The following is a 21,035-nucleotide window of genomic DNA, read 5'->3' on the forward strand; positions in this document are numbered from 1 at the left end:
GGCACATCACAGAGGTGTTCCCTTCAGCATGCAGCTGACTGTGAGTGACAATGAGCAATGTCTGGTCAGGGTTTGGGTGCCCAGCTTTGCCAATACTCTGCAAAGGTTTTTGTTAAGGGAGGAAATGCTGTGTGAGCACAGGAGCTGCTGCATATGCACTTGTCTTTGGCTCTGGAACAAGACTCACTGTCAGTCCATGTAAGTCCAACCCACTCCTGTGCTTTCTGCTTGCTTTGGGGCATATCATGGGGTGGTTGAGAGCAGCAGCATGGTTGGGTGTTTGCCTTATTCTGTGTAAGTGAGTTAATGCCTGTGTGTTGTAACCTCACCCAGCAGTTTGTCAAAGGCTCAGGAGAAGCCCACAGGGGAGGAAAAGCAAACAGAGCTCTCAGGGCAGGCTTGTGCTGGTGCTAAACCAGAAAGCACAGTGCAGGAGAGCTGAGCAGAAACATAGCACAGGCTGGTCAGACTCAAGGAGAAACCCCATGGGCAGAGTGTGCTTTTCCTGTTTTGCACAAGAAACCAAGAGAAAGCCATGGTACCACTGTGTCCTGCAAAGCCTCAGTGCCACTGAATGGCTGGTACTCTCCAAGCAGCCTGAGAAAGCCCCTGAGGTTCTGCCTTGCTCTGCTGCCCTTGTTGCAGTTCCCAGGGCAAATCCCAGCTCCTGGCCACGGGGTTCATCCCCCCTCCTGAAAAAAGGAAAGCACAGGAGGGGTGACTCACAGCTGAGCCTTAGGTTCTTGTCGTGGTGTGTGGCACTGTGGAACCAGTTACACAGGATGGCTCCAGTTTGGAGCAGGGACCAAGCTGCATGTTGTGCCAGGTACGTTTTCTCCTGCTTCTCCATGCTGTCTCCTCTTGCTGTGTCCCTACTTTTTAGCCAGGTGAAGACCAAAAAGAGAGCTCAGTGGCTCAGCACAAAGACACAGAAGGTGTTTCCTGAGCCTTGGGATGGTTGGGCTTGCTGGGGCCATTGCTATGGAAGGAAATGCTGTGTGAGTCTGACTCCAGCTACAAGCTGTTTGGCTCTGGGACCAGACTGTGCACCCAGCCCAGGGAGTGTGCAGCTCTCCTGTGTGTCCTCTGCCAAAAGTCCTTGAGTGTCCCACCTTTGTGCCCTGTTAGACATGTTGTGCCTGGGTCATGTTACAGCTGGGGATGGAGCAGGGGCACTCTTTCCTTGAGAGCAGACAGGGTGATGCATCAGGGGAGTTTCTGAGCTGGTGCACATGCACAAAAGCTCCTGCTTGGGGGAGAAGCTGGACCTGGAACAGTTGCAGGGACAGATCTCCCCGTGTTCTGGGTGGCAGCACTGCCTTTGAGCCTGTTGTGTCAGAGAGCTTGGTGGCACAAGGTCCCTGGCAGGGCTGAGGGGGGCATCTTTGTCATTACACGTGTCAGCACGTGTCTGAGGCACAGAGGGTCACTTTTGGAAGGGGAACTGTGCTTTCAGCTGCAGCCTCTGAGGAGCAAATACACACTGGAACTGCTTCACTTTCCTTCCTCACTGTTGAGCTGGGAAAGGTTTAGGACTGAACAGCCAAACACTTGCTTTGGGGCATATCCTGGGGTGGTTGAGAGCAGCAGCATGGCTGGGTGTTTGCCATCTCTGTGTGACCAGATGTGGTGATGGGCTTTGCTTGCAGGGAATGTGCCAGCTTGATGCAGAGCAGCCTTCCTTGCTTGGATTTTGGCTGGGATGCACAGACTGGCCACACAGCCAAGCCCAAAAGTGCCAGGTGCCCTGTGTGAGGCTGTGCTATGGCAGGGGATCCCAGCAGGGTTTGTTCTGCACTGGGAAGCAGTGTCAGTGTTGTGCTGTCCCTCCAAGGCAGGACAGGGCTGGGCAGAGGTTTGGGGAGAGCTGCTGCTTCTGCAGGGGCTTGCTGGGGCTTTTTGCTAGGGAAGGCAATGCTGTGTGACACTGGTGCTGGCTACAAGCAGCTGCTGTTTGGCTCTGGGACCACACTGTCCATCCAGCCCAGGGAGTGTGCAGCTCTCCTGTGTGTCCTTTGTCCAAAGTCTCAAAAGACTAAAGCCACCATCCAGCTGAGGAGGTGGGTTAATGCCTGTGTGTTGTAATCTCACACAGCAGTAGAGTCCTGGAGGCTGTGTTGTGACTTGACAAGAAAAGGAATTGGCTATTTGAGATGCAGAGCAAGCATTTTAACCCCTCAGCTGTGAAAATACCCACTTTAGATGGAAATCTGGGCTGAAAGTGGAGTTCCTTAGCTACCAGCTACCCCAGACTGGGTTCACGTTGCTATTCCAATCCCTTTTTGCCATTGCATTGCAGAAATGCTTTGGAGCAGGGATCATAAAGTGTTCCCTGCTAACTAAGGTGTAGGATCTTCCTAGCTCTGGACCTTGAGGTGGCTGGAATCCAATCTAGTTATTCCCATGCACTGAAACATGAAGGAGCCCATTTTGTAAAGAGCTGTCACACAGTGATGATGCTGGATGGGGAAAACTCACAACGGGGAGTGCAATCAAGCTTCTTGTTATCCCAGGTGAGCTGCCTCTTCTCTGACTCAAGGTGCACAGTGTGGACAGATTTGTGCTGTAGCTTCAGAAATAATCATGTAGTGGCAATTTGGGATGATTTTAATGTCCCTTGGGAAGATGTTTGGGCTTCAAGCAGAGTGTGGGCAGCAGGGTGAGGGAGGTTCTGCTGCACCTCTGCTCTGCCCTGGTGAGGCCTCATCTGGAGTCCTGTGTCCAGTTCTGGGCTCCTCAGCTCCAGAGGGACAGGGAAGTGCTGGAGAGAGGCCAGTGCAGGGCCACCAGGATGATCAGGGGACTGGAGCATCTTCCTTATGAGGAAAGGCTGCGGGAGCTGGGGCTGTTTAGTCTGGAGAAGAGGAGACTGAGGGGGCATCACATTAATAGTTACAAATATCTCAAGGGTGGGTGTCAGGAGGTTGGGACATCCCTCTTTTCTATTGTAGCTGTCAACAGGACAAGGGGTGATGGGATGAAGCTGCAACACAAACAGTTCCATTTAAACATAAGGCAAAACCCTTTCAGTGTTTGAGTGAGGGAGCCCTGGCCCAGGCTGCCCAGGGAGGGTGTGGAGGCTCCTTCCTTGGAGCTCTTCAAGACCCACCTGGACACGTTCCTGTGTGATCTGATCTAGGTGACCCTGCTTCTGCAGGGGGGTTGCACTGGATGAGCTCTAAAGGTCCCTCCCAACCCCACCATTCCATGATTCCTGTTTAATCAGCGTGCACCAGAAAAGTGTCCATCCTATGGAAAGGAAGAAAAAGTCCAAACAAGTGAGGGAGCTGGGAGAGATGTGACAAAACTCTGATGGTCCTTAGTGAGTGGTGCAGGTCTGGATTTGCCAGAGATGCTGGTGGGAAGGGAATTGCCCCGTGGCTCTTCTTTCTGGTGCAGGGAGGAAAGAGCAGCAGCAGTGGACATGGGGGTAGGATGTCACTGCAAGTGTGTGCATGGGCAAGGGTGGGATTCCCCTGAGCAGTGGCATTCAGGGGCATTGGGGATGCACAGGAGTGCACAGAGCTTTTTGCTATGGCAAACACCACTGTGTCTATAAATACTTACCAGCTGACATTTGGAGCTGGAACCAGGCTGGTGGTAAAATCAAGTAAGTTTTCTCAGGTCTGGGGCACTGAGTTCATTGGTGGAAAGATTCAACCCCCCCCAAAACCAAGGTGAATGTTTGCTGAGAGGGTGGTGAAAGGCAGTTGAGAAGCAGCTCCTGCCCAAAAGCAATGGGTGCTCTCTGGGTTGCTGTAGTGTCTGCTGGGTGCTGTAGATGGTCCACAGAGCAATGATGTGATTTTACAAGCTGTGGAGCTTTTCTGTGGGGCAACACAAGTGTTGAAAAGCTGTGAAGCAAGAAGGTGGGATGGCACTTAATAGAAAGTCATCAGAAGGATGGAAGAGCTTGGAGAAGGATGGAGTTGACTTGGAGAAGGCTCTGAGGAGACCTTATTGCAGCTTTGCAGCACTTAAAGGCAGCTTATGAGAAAGATGTGGACTGATTTCTTAGCAGTGGTAGCACAAGGGGTGATGGTTTTAAACTGAAATGGATCATAACCAGACTAGATGCAAGCATTTTGCAAAGAGGATGGTGAAGTGCCCACTGGTTGCCCACAGAGGTTGTAGATGCCCCATCCCTGGGTGCATTCAAGGCCAAGGCTGGACAAGGCTCTGAGAAACCTGACCTGGTTGAAGATGTCCCTGCTTACTGCTGAGGAGTTGGACTAGATGGCCTTTAAAAGTCTGTCCCAACCCAAAGCATTCTGTGCTCCCCTGACTTAGAAAAGAGGCACTTGTGGTGGTTGTCACCATTTGTAGCTGGTCTTTGCCTGGAGCAGAACCCCACCAAGGAACAGCCTATGTGTAACCTCTATAATCCTGGTGTTGGAATGGGAAGCTGACTGCCTTTCAGTTGGTTTGATGCACAGATACTGCATCATCCACAGCTATTGCAAGTGGAACCTGCTCACAGCTGGGACTCAAATGCAGCTACAAGGCTTTGCTTAGTGCTTAGTGCTGCTGTTGCACAGCTAAGGGAGAGTACAGGAATCCTGAAGGAATGGAGCTGGAATAGAGCTGGATTCTCTTTGCAACTGCCTGGGAAGCTTTAAGATCCAGGCAGAGCCACAGTGTGCCACCTTTTTGTAGAGGTTGACACCAGTGTGCCAATCAGGGATATGGGGAGCTCACATTTGGAGCTGGGACTCAACTTCTTGTTATCCCAAGTAAGTTTGAGCTTACTGTTCCATATTAACCCTGGGTCTGATTTGTTCATGGGGTAGATGGACTAGGGACTATAGTGGAAGCATGTTCCAACATCACTTTGGCTTCCCTCAACCAAATCTCAGTTGAAGTAGAGATGCTGCCCTGGAATTCAGGGAATGCTTGTCTATGGTGTGGCAGCAAGAATGGCCAGAGAAGATGGTAACATCCACACAGGTTCAATAGTCATGGCATGGTGCAGTCACACAAACACTGCTAAAAGCAGCTCCCACACAGCTGAAGATGAGATAAAAAGTGTAGCAGGTTGATAGTTTCTGGCTATGAAAGGTTTCAGACTTGGTTTTTGCAGCCTCAGAATAATATCTGGGGGTTATTGTGACTAATGGCTTAGAGATCAGGATCCCTAACTCAGCCTAGAAGAGTGTGTCATGATTTTGGGGGTTTAAAATCCAAAGCTGAAGTTGTTGCTCCATAGCAGTCAGGAACTAGGAAAAAACCCCTGTTGGGAAGGAATTGTATTTGTTTTGGTACTGGACAACTCTTTAGTCCATTGAACACTTGATTTCTCCTCACATACTGGGAATCTTCCTTTGTTAGAAGGAAGGAGTTTTGGTTCAGCTGATAATCTTCCCCTTTACATGATCTTGGAATGATTTTGGTAGTTTGAGTCCCCCAAGTGTAATTACAGAGGCAATGACAAAGGATGGTGCCCAGGATTATGCCTGAAGCAGCATACTCATGTTTGCAAACACTTGAGTCTCTGCACAGAAACGTTGTGCTTTGCATAACTTGGCTGATGCTGGAGTAGAACCTGGCTTCTTTTATCTGAGTGCCTCCAGACAGGAGCACTGGAGGTCTGGTTCAGGTACTAAATGTGCTGTAGACACCCTGGCATCTGTACAGGGCTGGCACATCTCACAAGGGACCTGTGGTAAGCCTTTTGGAACTTCCATTGGAGGACAGCAATCAGCACCAAAGCTCTTGTTAAGTCAGCAGAGCTGCTCCCCTGGGGTCAGGATGAGCCTGTGTGAGTGTGTAAGGGGCTGTGTATTTCCCCTGAGTTGGGCACTAGCTCCAGGCTGGCTCAAGCTGTGGAATGTGGTTTGGGGATATGGTTTAGTTTAGTGATGGGTCTGGCAGTGTGAGGTTAGAGGTTGGACTCGATGATCTTAAAGGTCTTTTCCAACCATTATGATGCCATGACAATATAATGCCCCAGGCTGAGGAATGGCAAGAGGATTGAAGACCTCTATTACACCAGTCCCAGTCTGGCCAGGGGTTCACATGGTTTGCTTTGGACAGGATGGAGAATGAGATAAAGCCCTATAATATGAACTGTGTGTTTAAACCAGTTCTGGCTTTGTACTGCAAGTTGTCTGGAGGAGGTTTGGGGAAGGCACAGGTCCCACTTGGAACAGGCTTCTGCTGTACCCTCCCTGACATGAAGCTCTGCAGATGGCTTTCTCTGTAGGCTGGTCAGCATCCAACAGCTCCTGTTCTTCCACCTGGAAGATAATCCTTCAGGAGAGATGAAATTGAGCAGGATGGACAGCAGAATGATTTTAGTTCTCAATCCCTCCTGCAAACACACATGCTGAATGTCAGTACAGCATCTCCAACCCATCCACCAGCTCACTGCGACAGAATAACAGGAAACATAGGTCACAGTGCTGTGGTTATCATAGCTGGTACTTTACCTGCAGACTTTCATAGCAGTGTGCAAATGTGCAATGGAACTTAGCAGAAAAGACTGCAGTCTTTTCTGGTGGTCAGAACCTGTGGTCAGAACCTGTGGTCAGAACCTGACCACAACCCTGAGCAGGAGTGAGAAATGAGTGTTGTGCAAAACAGCTGCTGCTGAAGCTGCCTGCAAAACACCACCAGACTTAACTTCTGTCTGCTCAAGATAAAAGCATTGCACAGATTGGAAGGGAGAAAAACACCCTAATTGGGACAGAGGTGGGTATGTAGCTCTTCAGAAAGCACAGTATTCATGGTGAGAAGCAGAACAGCTCAAGTCCTCCTCTTCTCTTCCATGTCCATGTACTCCATGACTACCCTGGTTCATCTGTTCCTTACACAGGGATCTACCATCAAGCTTTTTATCTGCTCCCATCTTCCTCTCTCTGAATAGGGAGTGGGGTCAAAGGAGTCAGAACACATATCAGACCATATTCTCCATAGTTGGGAAAGAGACTCTGAACAGGTTTTTCAAAGCCAGGGCAAAGCTGGAGGAGAAGAACTGATATTCAGAAGGGCCAGAGGATGAATCACTGGGCTTTGTGGGTCAGTATTTTGCTGGGACCATGCTAATAAACAAGAACCATTTCCCCAAGGTGCTGACAGCTGGCAGTTGAGCAGCTTATCTCAGTGACAGAAATACAGTTGTGCATTTGCATAAGGTTGTGGGACAGTTTCTACAAGGCAAGATTTAGCCCAAACTTTCCCCTTCTGAAGAAAATGTGGGAGCTAAGTTGTCTTCAGTGTTTCTACAGCATTGATCAGTGTGGTGTGTGAATAAGGATGAAGCATTACTCTAACCTCTTAATCCTGCACAGTAACACTTCACCAGTTTAGAAATGTGACCTGAAGCTCCAGTTCAAACCAGTGATTGTGAAACCCAGTGGAAAAAAGCAGCCAGAGAGCCTCAGATCTGCCTCTGGGCTACAGTGCATCTCTAATGATGCTTCATCTGCTCATTATGAGAGCATTGCAGTGCCCAGAACAGCTCACTGTTACCCAAAGATTCCTTCTCAAAGAATCAGACCTCAAGAGCTGGAAAAGATGAAATGTGTGCTTAGAGCACAAGCTTACAAAGATAACAAAACAGTTTAACCACAGGTATTGGGTTTGTGGGTGGAAAATCCCAGCCTGGCTGCACTGCTAGCAGAATCTGAAGCAAGGAGACAGAAACAAAGCCCAGGTAGCTTCTATCTGCAGCCTTTAGTTCTCCAAACCCTTCTCCTGTGGGGCAAAGCTGGGTTTAAAGAATCTTGAGCTGCACTGGGAGGTGATGGAACAGAATGGAACATTCCTGTGTTTCATCTTTCCTTGAATGCAATCCTGTGTTCCCACTTTGCAGTGGGTTTTCCAGCCTTTCTCCTATGGGAACACAACTACCTGCACTGGTGGTGAGTGTAGACATCATTTGACTTGGCAGTTTTATTTGTTGCCATAGAATCTTTAAGGGTTGGAAGGGACCTTGAGGTCATGCAGTCCAACCCCTGTGCCAGAGCAGGACCAGCTAGAGTAGGTCACACAGGTCCAAGTGGGTTTTGAATGTCTCCAGAGAAGGAGATTCAACAACCCAATCTGGGCACAGCCCTCAGGACAGGAGGAGCTGGGGTTTTGGGTGTCAGTGGTGGATTTGATGACACGAGTTGCAGCAAGGGCTGAGTGCTCAGTTCTCTCCAGACAAGGGGGTGAAGCAAGAAGAGAATCCTCCCCAGCCTGTTGGACACAATCCTGAGCACCCAGGCCAAGGTCCAAAAGGAAGCCCAGGCTGACAGGCTGAGCTCAATGAGTGCTTAAAGAATGACTGGGTTAGGTGTGGATATCTAAGGTGGGGATGCATCACTTAAGATGCTCCAAGGATCCTGCCTGACCACTCTCTGTGTCTCCATAAGTCAACATAAGTGTCATGTAGCTCCTGCATCACCTGCATTGGATGCCTTAAAGTTGTCCTAGTGCAAGATTCTTGTGATGAGGCATCTTCCTGCTGGAATAATGGGAAGACTCCCATACCTAAGCACCTGCATGTTAAGGCTGAAGCAACTATGACTGTGGTCCCTTATCTAATGCCTCTTCTTTATTCCCAGATACAGCTCCATCTCCTTCAGTCTACAGGCTGCTCTCTAAAGATGCTGAGGATTTGGAAATGTGCCTTATCACAGATTATGCCCCTGAAAACATGACCTTTGGCTGGGGTGATAAGCAGACAAATGCTGTGGTGGAGGTGACAACACCCACCAATGAGCAGGAAGCCAGTTGCCTGTCAAGCTACTGGGCCAAGAGAGATGAAATGCAATGTACAAGCAAATCACAGGGGCTTTGGACAGCTGCAGCCTGAGGATCCTGAAAGTGGTAATGGCATTGTTGGATGTGTGTAGAGGGCTACAGGTCCCCTGGTCTCTGTGCTGTTAGATTTGGTCACATCTCCCAAGCCTGCAAGACGTGATGAATTATGCTCCCAGGCTCCAGAGTAACGTTGCCTTGTTGCCTCCTGTTCTCTTTTGCCTTCCTACCAAGCAACATCAAGGGTCAGTGGGCTGGTGCAGTCACAGCAGAGAGCCCTTAAGATCACACTGTGGGGGATAGAGATCTTTTTCCAGTGGGGCACTAAAGGTTTATGAGTTAACAAGTTGCTGCTTGTCCTGTAAACAGCAGAGATGAGTATTTATGGGAGGGTTTACTGGCCAGAAACTCTAATCCAGCCTTTCTAAGTAGAGATCTTGATGAATTTCTGAAGTACATTCCTGTTAATGACATTTATTGTTACTATCTGCAGGTGCCAGCCCTGTCTGTGTTACAGGGGTGTCTCTACACTTCAGGACAGGTATGTCCATGGCATTTTGGGAATGCTAAAGTTCCAACAGCAGGATTCCTGCTGCAGCAAGAAGCTCAGGCTGGAAGTTTCCAGAAGGGCCCAGAGGTTTTAAACATCAGGGCTGGAAGTCATTGGGTTGATGCAGCCTTCCATAGCTAAGCTGGTACTTTTATGTGACCAGTGCAGCCAGTGCCTGCATGCTCTTGCTTGGACCAGTGAAACAACTGCTCCTCATCACATAATGATTTAAGGTGCTGATATGAGTCACCCTTACTGGATGTTTGTCCACATTTCAGACTTCTAAAAGCTTGTTTTTTCCATTTTTGTGTGCACAAACACCTAATGAGCCAAAAGATAAGCTGGTGGTTTCTGCAACACGTGCTCAGAAGCAGGGTTGCACTGAAGATACCGTGCATCTGAGCAAGCTTTGCTGCAGCTCAGGGCTGGTGGGACTACAGCAGCCAGTGCTGGAGCCCAAGCAGTTGCAGCTCCTGCTCACTCAAAGGAGCTGAGCTCACCTCTGCACTTGCCCTGTTTGCAGAGTGTGGGTACCTTTGCAAAGGTGCAGAGAGAAAACAGACAGACAAATGTTTCCAAAACACCACCTGAGAAAAACTGTCTTGAGGAAACTCATTTGCTCAGGCATTGGAGAGACAGATTTACAGAGTTAAACAGAAGATGACTGATGACAGCTCCCTGCTTCCCCAGTGCAGATGGATGTGTTTGCAAGTGAAAATGGTTTGTAACTGAAGATTACAAGAAAATCCAAACAGGCTTTGTGTTCTTTCCATAAAATGCAACTTGCTTTCTCCCTGCCCCTATGAAAGGAGTCCAGGGAGAATCTGGCTTCATGGTACACTGTGTTTAAAAGTAGCTGGATGACTGTCAGACTTGCAGATTGGGTAATTGTTATTAAATGCAAACCCAGCCCTTGAGCACCAAGAAATGAGTCTCTCAGTGCAAGTCCTGCTCACCCTCTCCTTAGCTGCCCCTGCCTGCTCAATCCCACCAACTTCATCAACAAGTGGTTTTGGGTCTGTTTGGAAGTGAGCCTCAGTGCCCTTGTGATTTGTGTCCTCTGTTACAGATGAGAGCCTGAACATGCTGTCTTTATCTCAGCTGTGCCTCAAAGCAGTTCTAATGAAAGGGATGATTTTCAACGTGGTGATGACGATGCTGATGTGGAAAAAGAAGTGAGTGTGTGCATGGGAAGGGATAAAGCCTCAGCCAGAGATCTGCATCAGTCACTAGCAGTGTCTGTTCATTCTGTTTATTCAGTCTGTCCATGTCACATTTGGCTACTGACAGTAAAACCCCCTCTGCTCCTCTGGCCACCCCTCACATCTATTTACCATTCCTCATCTACATACAAATTACACTTTGCTATTCTTTCTAGACATCTCTCCCATTTCTCCATCCATCCTTCCCTTGTCTGGGTGTTTGTCCATCAAGTTCCTCCCCTGACCAGTCTTGGTTTGGTGCTTATTAAGACTCCAGACTCGATCTATTCGTTTTGCCCCAGCATCACCTCTCTGTCCTCCTCCTGTTGCCTGGACACTTCAGGTCTACAACTGAGCAGCAGTGACCAGATTCCAAGCAATGATTCAACATCCCTTTATCTTTCTTTTTTGTATAGAAATGAAAGTTACCAGATGGTTCAGTCCTGAAGTACCAAAGCATCTGCTGAGGACTCTTCAACAGAGCATTGTGTGCAAGAGGGAGCACAGGCATGCCTGCTGCAAGGGATGCCACTTACACAGGCATGCCTGCTGCAAGGGATGCCACTTACACATGCATGCCTGCTGCAAGGGATGCCACTTGCTCTTTCTGTGTACCATGTTGCAGTCTGAATTGCTTTACTTGCATTGTCACACAGCTACTCAACAACATGCTTAAAACTCTCATCATCCCTCCACCCCAGCTGCCTGATTGGTTTGGCATGACAGTGCCTGGGTTCATGCATGAGCATCCCTTGCTATAAATTGCCAACCATCACTGTTCCTTGCATTACAATGACACATGATTTCTGCTTGAGACACTGCTGGTTGTTGAAACCTGCAAGTGAGGCATCACTTGAGTGGGATTTGGTCCCATTTTTGGTAGCTTTCAGGTATGCACATCTCAGGGGGTGTGTATGGGAGTGTGTTCTGTTTCCCTGAGGAGCTTAGACTGCTGAGCACCATGCCTTGCTAGCTTTTGCTAGATCAGAGCAGGCTCCTTTTCCTTTCCACCCCCCACTAAGTTGAAGCCCTGCACTCAGGGACATTCCCACTTTAACACAGAACAAGAGAACCTCAGCCAGTGTTTGAAAGCCAGTCTTAACGTGCTGAGTCTAAACCAGCTTAAGTCTTGGCTTTGCATTGAGTCAAAACACAAACCACCTCCTTTTGCTCAGCTCTACCCATGTCAGATCTTCCCCCTTCCTCTATAAAATCAGTGCATGAAATCACACTGAAGTGTTGCCCCATCCCTGTGTGTGCTGCTTGCAGCTGCCAGCTCGTGCAGGGCACTGGCAGCCACACTGATGTCTTGGCATTTCTTTGGGCCTTTGGCTGCTATTAAACAATGCTCAAAAAAATCAGAAACTTGTTTGTCTTTCTGTAAAACAGCCAAATATGTCTGGCTTAGGGTGAGAAGAGCAGTAAGTGTCCAGTTCTGGGCTCCTCAGCTCATGATGGAGAGGGAAGTGCTGGAGAGAGGCCAACACAGGGCCACCAAGATGATCAGGGGACTGGAGCATCTTTCATATGAGGAAAGGCTGCAGGACCTGGGAATGTTTGGTCTGGAGAAGAGGAGACTGAGGGGGCATCACATTAATAGTTACAAATATCTCAATTGGGTGTCAGGAGGTTGGGACATCCCTGTTTTCTATTGTAGCCAGCAACAGGACAAGGGGTGATGGGATGAAGCCGCAACACAAACAGTTCCATTTAAACATAAGAAGGAACTGTGTCAGTGTTTGAGTGAGGGAGCCCTGGCACAGGCTGCCCAGGGAGGGTGTGGAGGCTCCTTCCTTGGTGCTCTTCAAGACCCACCTGGACACGTTCCTGTGTGACCTGATCTAGGTGACCCTGCTTCTGCAGGGGGGTTGCACTGGATGAGCTCTAAAGGTCCCTCCCAACCCCACCATGCTGTGATTCTATGAAGTGTCTGGGTTCCTGAAGATGGATGCCTACTGCTATGGGGAACAGAGGCACCTGAAGGGTCCTGCCTCTCAATATTCCAAGTGTCCCTAGAGAACAAGGTCCCTGCTGTATGTTATGTGAGGGTGACAGCACTGGAACAGGCTGCCCAGGAAGGGTGTGGAGGCTCCTTCCTTGGAGCTCTTCAAGACCCACCTGGATGTGTTCCTGTGTGATCTAGGTTGACCTGCTCCTGCAGGGGAGTTGGACTGGATGAGCTCTGAAAGTCCCTCCCAGCCCCCACCATGATGACACCAGCCAACTGGCCTGTGCCTCCAGGTTGAGCCTATCAACAAGGCTGGAAAGGAAGTTTTCTCCTTCTGTGACAAACATTTCTCCATCTTCTTGAAGCACCAGAAATTCCCCTTGAGGGAGAAGTGAGCAGGGTGCTCTGAAAGGCACCTCCCTGCAAAGCTTGCACCTCGCTGGGGACCTTGCACTGGTGCCCCAGGTGCCAGGGAAAGCCCCACCAGACTGGATGCCTTCTACTTCCAGGTTATTTCTCACCCTGATGGATTCACAGCCATTGCAAGAACTCCTGAGTTGGGAAAGGCTAAAGTCTGAAGTGCTTTTAGGCAAAAGCCTTGGTGCCTGGTGTGGGAGAGGGTTCCTGTGTGCAGACCATGCCAGCATCCCTACCACAGGGTCTGACTCCACAGTGCTGAGCAGCAACACAACAGCCATCCCCTAGTCTGCCATGGTGCTGCCAGGAGTGACAGTGTCACTGACCTCTCCTGCCAAGGAGCAGCTTGAAACTTTATGGGTCTGTTAACCTGATTGTTTTATAGTACAGATGTCCAGGGACTCATTCTCTTGCCTTGACACAGAAGTCACTCTCGTTTGCCTCCAGCTGCAGACAGCCTGTGCAAGGCTCCAGGCAGCTCTTGGGGAGCTGAGATCTGCCATGTCACAGGGAGGCAGCTCAATGAAGCTGCCTAAACCATATTTGGGTTACAAAGCAAGTCACTTCAGGGATGTGGAAGAAAAGTTGCCACACTCCCTGACCTGCAGCACCTCCTTGGTTTCATGCCCATCTTGGCTTTACTTCTGTTGCACTTCACACCCACTCCCAGCTCTATGGGCAAGGAGGCAGGACACTGTGCTGCCTCTGTTCCCACATCCCAATTTCTTCTCTTCCAGGTGAAGCAACCCCAGTGCTGAGATTTGCTGAGCTGAGGGGAGGAGTGCACAGATAAATGTTGGGACTAAGGTGATATGTTTGCATGTGACATTCAAAACACTGAAGCTGTGGGTCTAGTTCAAAGATCCCCAAAGATATTGAGCTTTCAGTCTCCCATCACTTTGTGCCCTGACTCCCATCACAATGTGCCCCTGACTCCCATCACTTTGTGCCCTCACTCCCATCACCACTTTGTGCCCTGACTCCCACCACCACTTTGTGCCCTGACTCCCACCACCACTTTGTGCCCTCCCTCCCATCACTTTGTGCCCTGACTCCCATCACCTTGTGCCCTCCCTCCCATCACTTTGTGCCCTGACTCCCATCACCACTTTGTGCCCTCCCTCCCATCACTTTGTGCCCTCCCTCCCATCACTTTGTGCCCTGACTCCCATCACCTTGTGCCCTCCCTCCCATCACTTTGTGCCCTGACTCCCATCACTTTGTGCCCTGACTCCCATCACAATGTGCCCTGACTCCCATCACCACTTTGTGCCCTGACTCCCATCACCTTGTGCCCTCCCTCCCATCACAATGTGCCCTGACTCCCATCACTTTGTGCCCTCACTCCCATCACCACTTTGTGCTTTCTTGTTTACTTCAAGGAAGGAAAACCACAGTGCAAAGCACAGGCAGCAAATAACAGAGTCAGGGCAGGGTGTGGAAGGGGTCTCATGGCCCAGGTGGGGCAGGAAGGGGCTGCACCACTTGTTCCATGATGCCACCAGTGAGATCTGGGTCAGCTTTTGATGCTCCCCCACAGCTCACCACAGAACCCACTTCCTCTGGAAAGTGGAGCAGCAAACAAGGGCACGTGGCAGGAGGAGGAGGTGGTGTGTGGGTTGAGACACCTTCCCATCCTGCCCCCATCAGCACAACCAGCCCTTGGGTCTGGGGGAGTTGGTTGGGGAAGGATTGAGCTATGGATAGTGTGGGCAGGGGAAAGGAGGGGAGGGAACACACTGTATGAGTGGTGGGGAGAGAGCACACAAGTGAGTGAGCTTTGTGAGTGCTGACAGGTCTCTGTGCAGCTACACAGGTACTGAATCCATGCAGAAACATCTCAGAAGACAAGGGAGGAAGGTGGGGTGGCACAGAGTCTCCTCACAGTGGCAGGGAAGATGCTGCCATGGTCCATGGCCTCTCCTCTGTGCCAACTCAAGCCCCCAACACCTACCTATGGATAGGAGATGAATTTGCCTGCTTTCTAGGGGTTTGAGGGGCTTTGCTGCAGAAAGCACCCTGCCCAGTGCTTGCCATCTCCCATCAAACATGACCCTGTACACAGAACAGCCTCTCTGCTGCCCTCTTCTACAGTGTGGACTCAAGCAGCCTCCTATAAGCCTCCTGAAGCTCATTCAGATCATAGAATCACAGAATCATTTGGTTGGAAGAGAGCTTTAAGCTCCTGGAGTCCCAGCCCTGTCCTCAGGGGCACTGACCCCTGGCCCTCAGCACCTCACCCCATGGCTTTGGGGTCCCTCCAGGGCTGGGCAGTCCCCCAGCTCCCTGGGCAGCCTGGCACAGGGGCTCACACCCCTCTGAGGGAAACAGTTCTGCCTCAGCTCCAACCTCAACCTCCCCTGGGGCAACTTGAGGCTGTTTGTGTCCTTCCCTCTGTGCTGTCCTGTCCTTCAGGTACCACTGTAGCCCAGCTTAATGCCTGAGGCTGGTGGTGTCAGAGCTGGCAGCAGCTCTCTGTTCCTACTTCAGAGCCAGGCAGCATCCTATGAGACAGGACAGAGCCTGCTCCCTCATACCTGACCCTTCAGGGGCTCAATTAGCAAGAGGCTTAGGAACAGCAGGTTTCACACTTTCATGAGTTTAATGGCTGCAGCACAGCTGGAAATACAAAAGGAGGAAGGTGGTAAAGAGGATCCATAACCCAAAGCCATCAGACTCAAGCACCAGCAGACAAGCACTTCTGTTACACAGCCCCAACACACCTTTTACCTCTCCACAACAAACTGGACAAGTGTGAAGCAGCATCAGCACAAGGATGGAGCCTCATGCCTGAAGGTAAATTCTGCAGCCAAAGGTGTGGGGGAGGCTGGCTGGGGTTAGGATCTCATCCTGTGCCCATAATCAGATCACCACAGGGCTCTGACTTTACATCAGGACAAAGCAGCATTGGGACACAATGCAGGAGCACATCAGACTGAAGGAAAGCCAACACTGTGGGCAAGTGGCTGCACCAGTGCCCAGCCTTAGCCTGAGTCCAGCTGGGACATCCAGCTGAACCCCATGGGCCTGTGGGGAGACAGGTACACTTGGGGATGTACTTCTGCTCATGAGTGCTGACCACAGCCTAACCCAAACCTTCCACAGCTTGGAAGCCTGGGGCTACACTGGCAATGCAATTCCCAGAAGATAAAGGTGCAGGAAACAGGGAGATGGAAAGGGGAGGTGGCAGCTGGGTCTCCATCATTCCTTGTCTCCTGCTTCCTTCTGAAAGTGGGGCACAGAAACAAAACCTGCTGGGGAGGGAGGGTAAAAGCAGGGAGTTATGCCTCAGAGGGAACCTGAGTGTCAGAAGAACCTCTGTGCTTGCCACCAACAGGGAAAAGACTGCAGTATCACAAAGGGTTTTATTGACAGGCAGGATTACAGCAATGAGGTAATGTAAGGGGGCAGCAGAGCCCTCCACAGGGCAGTTTGTGGGGAAAGCCCTTGAGCATTGCCCTGCCAAGGAGGCAGGTTCAAGAGTCTGCTGCTGAACCACACGCCCTGGTGCCAGGCTTTGGCAGCAGAGCTCAGGAGCAATTCCAGACCTGGAAAGAGAGGAAGGCAACAGAAACAATGTCTCTGCTAAAGGGAGAGGAAACATCCCACCGGCTCCAATGATCCTGTAGCCTCTGGCAATAGTAACAATAAGGCCTCTCCTCCACCTTCCTGCACCAAACTCTCTGTGTGTCCTAAACTCCCACCTCTGTCCTGCACCTTCCTGCACCAAACTCTGTGTGTGTGTCCTAAACTCCCACCTGTGTCCTGCACCTTCCTGCACCAAACTCTGTGTGTCCTAAACTCCCTCCTCTCATCTGCTGAGAAACACCAGCCATGCCATGGCCTCAAACAGGACATCTCTGGGAGCTCCAGCTGCCAAAAGCCCTTTGAGTGAGGCATTTCTCTCAAGAGAGAGAAACACAGGTGGGTTTCTGTAACAGCTTGTCCTTGGCCAAGGTGAAGCCTGGAGCGCTGCCTCTCTTATTTCTCTCCCAACTCTACAACAGTACTGAAGCTGTGTGAAGTGTGCTTGCCCCTTTTGTGACCCCAGGGATCAGTACCTCACAGTGTGTTCCAGAGCTCAGCCAACAAAGTTGATGACCACGAGATGCAGGATGGTGCTGGCGAAGAGGAAATCAGCGAACGCCCGCTCGGGTGAAATGCCCTGGAACTGCCCCTTGTTCTGGGGGTTGATCTGGATCCGGAGGCAAACTGCATGGCAAAGAATGACACATCACAGAAGGAAGCCACAAGGCTTCCTGGGGCAGTTCAGCCCAGTCTGGGTCACTGTTCCACCAGGGCATAGGAACTCTTGTCTTTAAGGTGAGCAGGGGATTCACACGGGGCTTTATGCAATCAGCTCTCCCACTGAGAGAGCTGAGCCCTGAGAGGAACAGGCTTATAGCTGGATGGGCCTTGCACAGAAATGCACATTTCTATGGCCTCCACCCTGCGTGCTGGGGAGGGCTTTGGGTGCTGTTGTAGGAGAGCAGCACCTCAAAGCAGCCACTGCTTGGCTTTTGGTTTCATCACGGGGCAGCTGCTGAAGGAGCCCAGTACAAGGGGAAGCTGGGAGCCCTGGGCTGGCAGGGTGGCCAGGATGCTGCAGTGGGGTTGGAAGTGCGCTGCAGAGCTCCCCCAGCCCCATCCCCTGGTTCCCCTCCATCACGCCCCAGCGGGGAAGGTGCTGGGGCTGCCCTGGGGGCTCCGGAACGATCGCTGCAAGGGCTCGGGGGCGGCGCCGAACGCCTCGGGGAGCTGCTGCGGGATGGGGTGTCGGGCGGGGACACCGCGCGGGCACTGACCGCCGAGGATGAAGCTGCCGACGGCGGAGATAAAGCCGCTGAGGAAGGAGTTGAAGGGGAAGGTGCCGACGCCGAGGCAGTAGCCGAACTGCAGCGCGCCGCTCAGCAGCACGTACAGCAGGTAGGCGTCCAGCACCTTTAGGCGGCTGGGCGTGCCGCTGCCGTACTCGGACAGGCAGCGCCTCAGCACCGAGCCCAGCGAAGCCCCGGCCCCGGCTCCGGCCGCTCCCGACATTGCGATCGCTGCCGCCCGCACCGCGGAGCCCGGCGCGCCACCGCGCACGCGCCCTCCCGCCACCCCCGCCGCGCGCATGCGCAACACACGTGGCAACACGGCCGGTTCTCGCTCCCCCCCACCCCGACAGGCGCATGCGCAGGGCGATCCGCAGAGGCCACGCCCACGAGGTTAGGCAGCAGCCAATGGGAGCGCGGCGGCCGCTGTTGCCGGGCAGATTAAGGAGCGGCTCGGGCAGCCCGCACTTCTCCGCTCCTCCCTCAGCCTTCAGTCGACGGCGCGTCCCGCCGCGGCCCAGCCGTGAGGACCCGGCCCAGCCGTGAGGCCCTACCCTGGGGACAAAGCTGTTATGGAGGCGCTGCGAAGCCCGTAGGCACGCTGGCGGGACGTGAGCAGCGCGGAGAACCCCGGGGGGGAGGTGGGATCCCTCAGTCCCGTGTGAGGGGATGTGCCGGGAGTCAGAGCCAGGCCCATGGAAGCGTGTTGTGAGGGGCCGAGGGCTGTGGATCGGGGTGTACGCGGGTAAATCACCCCCCTGGGCACAAGGGAAGGGCAGTGAAAAGGGGGACAGCCCTGCTTGGGCATGCAGCCCTGCTTGGACATGCCACAGCCCTGCTTGGACGTGTATCCGTGCTGGCCTCTAGAGGAGGCCGCCACCAGCCGTGTCCAGCCTTGTTTAAGCAAGGGACCACACCTCCACAGTCTCCTCCAGGGTTTGCTCTGTTCTTGCTGTCACCACATGCAAGCAGAAGGGGTGTCCTGGCTGAACAGGGAGCTTCAGCTGGAGCTCGGCAGGAAAAAGAGACTTGGAGGCCTTTGGAAGAAAGGGCAAGCAGCACAAGAGGACAACAGAGGATGCTGTGAGTCTTGATTGATAATAAGCTAAGTATGAGGCAGCATTGTGCCCTCGTGGGTAAGAAGCCTGGGATGCATCAAGAAGAGTGTGGGCAGCAGGTCAAGGGAGGTTCTGCTCCCCCTCTGCTCAGTCCTGTGGCCAGTTCTGGGCTCCTCAGCTCCAGAAAGACAGGGAACTGCTGGAGAGAGGCCAGTGCAGGGACACCAAGATGATCAGGGGACTGGAGCATCTTTCATATGAGGAAAGGCTGTGGGAACTGGGGCTGTTTAGTCTGGAGAAGAGGAGACTGAGGGGGGATCTCAGTTACAAATATCTCAGTGGTGGGTGTCAGGAGGTTGGGACATCCCTTTTTTCTTCTGTAGCAACAGGACAAGGGATGATGAGATAAAGCTGCAACACAAACAGTTCCATATAAACATAAGAAGGAACTGTTTCAGTGAGGGAGCCCTTGCCCAGGCTGCCCAGGGAGGGTATGGAGGCTCCTTCCTTGGAGGTCTTCAAGACCCACCTGGACATGTTCCTGTGTGACCTGATCTAGGTGACTCTGTTTCTGCAGGGGGTTGCACTGGGTGATCTCTAAAGGTCCCTTCCAACCCCACTATTCTATGGTACAGAAGAATATTAGAAGGGCCAAGGCACAATTGGAGTTTAGGCTGGACACTGCTGTAAATGACAATAGGAAAAGTTTCTATAAATACACCAGCAACAAAACCAGGCCTGAGAGGAATCTTCATCCTCTCATGGACTTAAGGGATGCAGAGAGAAGTTTTGTGACAAGGGGTGGGAAACAGGCTGAGATACTTCATGCTTTCATTACCTCAGGCTTCAATGGGAAAACCATCTGTCCTCCCACAACATCACCCTGGAGACACTAGCTGCCCATGGCTTGGATGGACCCCCTCTGTGTTGGGTGGTGAAGTGTCTGTGTGGACAAGCCCAGAGAGTGCTGGTAAGTGGGGGTAAATTCAGTTGTTGGTCATTCACCAGTGGTGTTCCCCAGGGCTCAGTGCTGGGGCCTGTTCTGTTTAGTGTCTTTATCAGTGATTTGAATGAGGGGATTGAGGGCGCTGTCAGTCTGTTTGCTGATGACATGAAGCTGGGCAGGAGCGTAGATCTGTCTGAGGAAAGCTCTTCAGAGGACCTTGGCCAGGCTGGAGTGGTGGGCTGAGGGCAATGGGATGAGGTTTAACATGGCCAAGGGTTGGGTCCTGCTCCTGGAGCACAACAATCCAAGGAAATGCTCCAGGCTTGGGGCAGGGGGGGCTGGAAAGCTGCTGGAGGGAAAGGACGTGGGGGGTGTTAATTGACAGCAGCTGAACATGAGCCAGCAGCGTGCCCAGGTGGCCAAGAGGACTGGTGGCATCATGGATTGTGTTAGAAATAGAGTTGCCAGCAGGAGCAAGGTCTTGATTGTTCTCCTGCACTTGGCACTGGTGTGTTCAGTGTTGTGCCCATCATTACAAGAGGCACGTTGAGGGGCTGGAGCATGTCCAGAGCTGGGCACAAGAGCTGGTAAAGGGTCTGGAGCACAAGTCTGATGGGGAGGGGGCTGAGGGAGGTGGAGCTGTTTAGCCTGGAGAAGAGGAGGCTGAGAGGAGACATGATCACTCTCTGAAAGGGGGTTGTGATGAGGTGGTGGTCAGTCTCTGCAGTAGTGACTAACAGGACAAGAGGAAACAGCATCAAGTTGGCCCCAGGGGAGGTTGAGGTGGGAGCTGAGGAAGAACTTTTCCCATGAGAGGGGTGTCAGCCCTTGTGCCAGGCTGCTCAGGGAGCTGGGGGAGTGCCCAGCCCTGGAGGGATCCCAAAGCTGAGGTACTGAGCTGAGTGGTGGGGTTGGCACTGGACTCAGGAGCTCAAAGGTCTTTTGCAACCAAAACAGTTCTCTGAGTCTTACTGGCAACTGTTTGGACTATTTCTTAGAGTTTGAGTGTAATTGAGAGGGAAAAATTGAAGGGGCAGTGGCTTGGGAAACTCAACTTTTATTCTTCAACCTAAAGTAAAAGCTTTTGGTTTTTGCTGAGGGATGTTGTTGCTCTAAGGAATTGCTTGTTCTGAGCTCCCAGATAACACCTGTCCATCTGTGGTGTTAAAAAACATGTCCAATGTTTTGTGTGCTGTGAAAGGGGAGTTATTTCGTGTCTTTTGAGAAGCAGGTATGAGATGATCCCTTCCAACCCCACCATTCTATGGTTCTATGGTAATGATGATGGAACCTTGCATTTTGCTGGAAAAAAAGCAATTAAAGGGAAATGATTTCATGGGAATGCTGTGATA

General features: G+C 51.6%; 2 protein-coding genes across 15 annotated transcripts in view; one reads left to right on the top strand and one right to left on the bottom strand.

Moving 5' to 3' along the window:
- Positions 1 to 16,208: 16,208 nt before the first annotated feature.
- LOC133629478 (dolichyl-diphosphooligosaccharide--protein glycosyltransferase subunit DAD1-like) lies at positions 16,209 to 17,956 on the bottom strand. Its single transcript, XM_062020148.1, has 3 exons — positions 17,668 to 17,956; positions 16,924 to 17,074; positions 16,209 to 16,410 (listed from the first exon to the last, which is right to left on the bottom strand). Exons 1-2 carry the CDS (start codon positions 17,900 to 17,902, stop codon positions 16,944 to 16,946), a joined length of 366 nt encoding a protein of 121 aa, XP_061876132.1. The 5' UTR covers positions 17,903 to 17,956; the 3' UTR covers positions 16,209 to 16,410; positions 16,924 to 16,943.
- Positions 17,957 to 18,166: 210 nt separating this feature from the next.
- The window catches only part of LOC133629476 (histo-blood group ABO system transferase 1-like), a 41,435-nt gene continuing 38,566 nt past the window's right edge, over positions 18,167 to 21,035 (top strand). For 9 of the 14 annotated variants that reach the window (XM_062020123.1, XM_062020133.1, XM_062020136.1 and 6 more), the window contains exons 1-2: positions 18,167 to 18,762; positions 19,581 to 19,707. The gene's annotated coding sequence lies outside the window, so the exon portion shown is untranslated. The remainder of the gene's footprint in view (positions 18,763 to 19,580; positions 19,708 to 21,035) is intronic. The other 5 variants (XM_062020126.1, XM_062020127.1, XM_062020129.1 and 2 more) reach the window with 5 other exon arrangements.

The sequence above is a fragment of the Colius striatus genome, unplaced genomic scaffold, assembly GCF_028858725.1.
Source record: "Colius striatus isolate bColStr4 unplaced genomic scaffold, bColStr4.1.hap1 scaffold_46, whole genome shotgun sequence".
Classification (NCBI taxonomy): domain Eukaryota; kingdom Metazoa; phylum Chordata; class Aves; order Coliiformes; family Coliidae; genus Colius; species Colius striatus.